Below are 4,095 nucleotides of genomic sequence, written 5' to 3'. Positions count from 1 at the left end.
CTTTTCACTCACCTCATAGTTCTAGCCGACCTGTGACAATGAGACTGTCACAGGTCGGATCAGTAGATCAGGAGGTGAGCGAACACATACCGGGTTCGCTCACCTCTCGATCCTGTGCCGGCTCTCTGCCGTGACAGGGGAGGGGCTGCATTCCCCCCTCCCCGCTCCGATCCGCCAGCGCTGATGTGAAATAAATAATCTGCGCTTCTGGAGAAGAGACTAAAGTAAAAATATATATTATTAATTATTAATTAAGACCTAAAGCAGCTCTAAAAAAGGATGAGAGAATCCTTTCAGCGATCAAGAAATATATATATATCAAAGCGCCAGAGGTATAAGTGGTATGAAACTGGGTGCAACCAAGTAATACAGTGAAAATTAGGGTTTTAGCGATCTGGCCTACAACCCAAAATAGTGAACAATTCAAAAGAAATCTTCCATGGGATCATAAAACAAAGAAAAAAATCATTCAATTATACTGTGAAAAACAAGATAGTGACGGAAACAGTAAAGGAATGTACCCACTGTGTGAAAACCTATACACTAGTGATGGTATCAAATGTTAATCAATAGTGATAGATGTTGCATTAAATAGCGATATGTGAACGATCCACACAATGAAAACATCGGAGTGCAGTGTTCAGTGAGAAAAAAACATGGTAGAAAACGTGCGCAGAGACCACCGCTGAGGAATGTACGCCATCAACAATTACTTTTCCTCTGCTCACGTTTTCTACCATTTTTTCATAATAATTTTTTTGTTGTGGATCGTCGTATACTGAGCCTAGGGTTTGTTCCCCGAGCAACTTTCATTCATCACCGAGTGCTGCTAATGGATGATAGAAAAGTGCCATCAGGACCATTCAATCCCCTCCCCGAGACATCAGAGGTAATTCGAGGAACAGAAACCCTGATAATGACATCATTACCATCTCCTATAGTGTGTCTGCAGTCTCTGACCATCTCCTGTAATATGTCTGCAGTCTCTGACCATCTCCTGTACTATGTCTGCAGTCTCTGACCCTCTCCTATACTATGTCTGCAGTCTCTGACCATCTCCTGTACTATGTCTGCAGTCTCTGACCATCTCCTGTACTATGTCTGCAGTCTCTGACCCTCTCCTATACTATGTCTGCAGTCTCTGACCATCTCCTATACTATGTCTGCAGTCTCTGACCATCTCCTATACTATGTCTGCAGTCTCTGACCATCTCCTATACTACGTCTGCAGTCTCTGACCATCTCCTATAGTGTGTCTGCGGTCTCTGACCATCTCCTATACTATGTCTGCAGTCTTTGACCATCTCCTATACTACGTCTGTAGTCTCTGACCCTCTCCTATACTATGTCTGCAGTCTCTGACCCTCTCCTATACTATGTCTGCAGTCTCTGACCATCTCCTGTAGTATGTCTGCAGTCTCTGACCATCTCCTGTAGTGTGTCTGCAGTCTCTGACATCTCCTGTAGTATGTCTGCAGTCTCTGACCATCTCCTGTACTATGTCTACGGTCTCTGACATCTCCTGTAGTATGTCTGCAGTCTCTGATCATCTCCTGTACGATGTCTACGGTCTCTGACCATCTCCTGTACTATGTCTGTAGTCTCTGACCATCTCCTGTACTATGTCTGTGGTCTCTGACCCTCTCCTATACTATGTCTGCGGTCTCTGACCATCTCCTGTAGTATGTCTGCAGTCTCTGACCCTCTCCTGTAGTATGTCTGCAGTCTCTGACCCTCTCCTGTAGTATGTCTGCAGTCTCTGACCCTCTCCTGTAGTATGTCTGCAGTCTCTGACCCTCTCCTGTAGTATGTCTGCAGTCTCTGACCCTCTCCTGTAGTATGTCTGCAGTCTCTGACCCTCTCCTGTAGTATGTCTGCAGTCTCTGACCCTCTCCTGTAGTATGTCTGCAGTCTCTGACCATCTCCTGTAGTATGTCTGCAGTATCTGACCATCTCCTGTAGCATGTCTGCAGTCTCTGACCATCACCTGTAGTATGTCTGCAGTTTCTGACCATCTCCTGTAGCGTGTCTGCGGTCTCTGACCATCTCCTGTAGTATGTCTGCAGTCTCTGACCATCTCCTGTAGTATGTCTGCAGTCTCTGACCATCTCCTGTACTATGTCTGCAGTCTCTGACGATCTCCTGTACTATGTCTGTGGTCTCTGACGCTCTCCTATACTATGTCCTTGCGGTCTCTGACCCTCTCCTATACTATGTCTGCAGTCTCTGACCCTCTCCTATACTATGTCTGCAGTCTCTGACCCTCTCCTATACTATGTCTGCAGTCTCTGACCCTCTCCTATACTATGTCTGCCGTCTCTGACACTCTCCTGTAGTGTGTCTGCAGTCTCTGACCCTCTCCTATACTATGTCTGCGGTCTCTGACCATCTCCTGTAGTATGTTTGCAGTCTCTGACCATCTCCTGTAGTATGTCTGCAGTCTCTGACCATCTCCTGTACTATGTCTGTGGTCTCTGACCCTCTCCTGTAGCGTGTCTGCGGTGACCCATCCTGTCGGCTTACGAGTACGGACACCTGCACCCATACGGACATGCGGGGCGGGTGAGCGCAGGGCGGTGAACGGCCGCGTACTCCCATAGAGAAGGACGGGGGCTGCGTACTAATCACACACAGCACCTGTCCTTCCCGGGAACTGCGCGATGCGGCCGCACACGGAGCTGTACGTGCCGGCTTTTTCTCGTGTGAATGAGGCCTAAAACAAAGTGCACTTCTCCTTTTTTCCCTGAGCAAACCGATTCCCCCTCCACAGATGTATAGACATCGAGATCTGACTGTCTCAGCCTTCGATGTTTGTGTACATCGCATGCCGCAAGCCCTCTTTCTCTTGGCCATGCAGGCCAATTACAGTCCTATGGGCCTCGTCTACCTGAATCTCCCGGCCAGAGACTATATATAATTTATAAAATTTCAAACTTTTCTTTCACTTTTGGGGCCTAATAAGTGTTAGGGGTCTATTATATTATGGCTAGATACTAAATACGTATTTCCCATGCTCCTCAGCTCCATCTGGTGGTCATAATGTATTATTACAACACACTACATTCGAGCTAGGGTAAAAAAGATAGTAAATGGCTATTTCCTATGTTCCTCAGCTCCATCTAGTGGCCACACTGTATTATTACAAAACACTACATCTGTAAAAAATAAGTCAGGGCAACTGAACTTGCTGTATTTTTTCTTGAAGACGTTTCAAGAAAGCAAGCAAGTTCAGTTGCCCTGACTTATTTTTTACAGACAATACCATGACCTGGATGAATGAGAACCTTCACAGATATTATTTTATTTGAGTATCTCTCTTTGTAACTTGCACTTTAAATCTAATCTTATTCTTATTTCTGCATCATTAGGACATGTCAGGGGTGACTGCCGCCCCGATGGGCAATGACCACGTGAGGGATCTCCAGAGGGAGGTGGAAGAAGTAACAAATGTCATGACTGAGAATGTGGAGCGAATCCTGGCTCGAGGTGAGAACCTGGACACACTCAGGAATATGGCGGAGGACCCGGAGGCCAGCGTAAGTTGTCATTAACTTCATCTGTATGAATGATATCCTCCAAACTTGTCCTAACATTCTCTTCAGCTGTCATTTGGCTAATCTATATTTTGGATATTTGCAAAATGCACCCCCATATATTGTGCATAGGCCACCAAAGTTTTGACTAGATCATCTTTCCTGTGTAATTAAAGGTTGGAATAGATGATCTTCATGTTCTTTTTCAACTTATCTTATCACTTAAAGGGCCACTACACACAAAACCCTGGTGATGGTGTGTACAAATATTGTTAAATTGCTTTTCGTAGCACAATATACTTTTGCTGTGTGATATTATGTGCCATTGCAGTCTGATATGTTGTTGTATCAGGTTCTGTTACTGGTTGATGTTATTTACTATCACACTGTGATAAGTTCTGTAGACAATTCGAATCACGTGATGTAACGATATTACACAGTATAATTTTTTTTTGCAATACAATGTTAAATGGCATATTAGGCTGAATGCAGTAAGATGGATGAGTTAATTTGAAGCCCAACTGCGGGCTCGGCCCTCTGCAACACCCCCCCCCCCCCCCCT

General features: G+C 45.2%; 1 protein-coding gene across 1 annotated transcript in view; it reads left to right on the top strand.

Annotated features, from left to right (window-relative positions):
- The first annotated feature begins 3,371 nt into the window (after positions 1-3,371).
- LOC108800909 (vesicle-associated membrane protein 8-like) overlaps positions 3,372-4,095 on the top strand; it is a 4,729-nt gene continuing 4,005 nt past the window's right edge. The window contains exon 1 of the mRNA XM_018572898.1: positions 3,372-3,536. Coding sequence (XP_018428400.1) covers positions 3,372-3,536 — 165 coding nt within the window. The remainder of the gene's footprint in view (positions 3,537-4,095) is intronic.

This window comes from Nanorana parkeri, unplaced genomic scaffold (genome assembly GCF_000935625.1).
Source record: "Nanorana parkeri isolate BGI_ZX_2015 unplaced genomic scaffold, ASM93562v1 scaffold2163, whole genome shotgun sequence".
Classification (NCBI taxonomy): domain Eukaryota; kingdom Metazoa; phylum Chordata; class Amphibia; order Anura; family Dicroglossidae; genus Nanorana; species Nanorana parkeri.
Note: the sequence above shows the minus strand (reverse complement) of the source record. Positions and strands in the feature narration are given on the sequence as shown.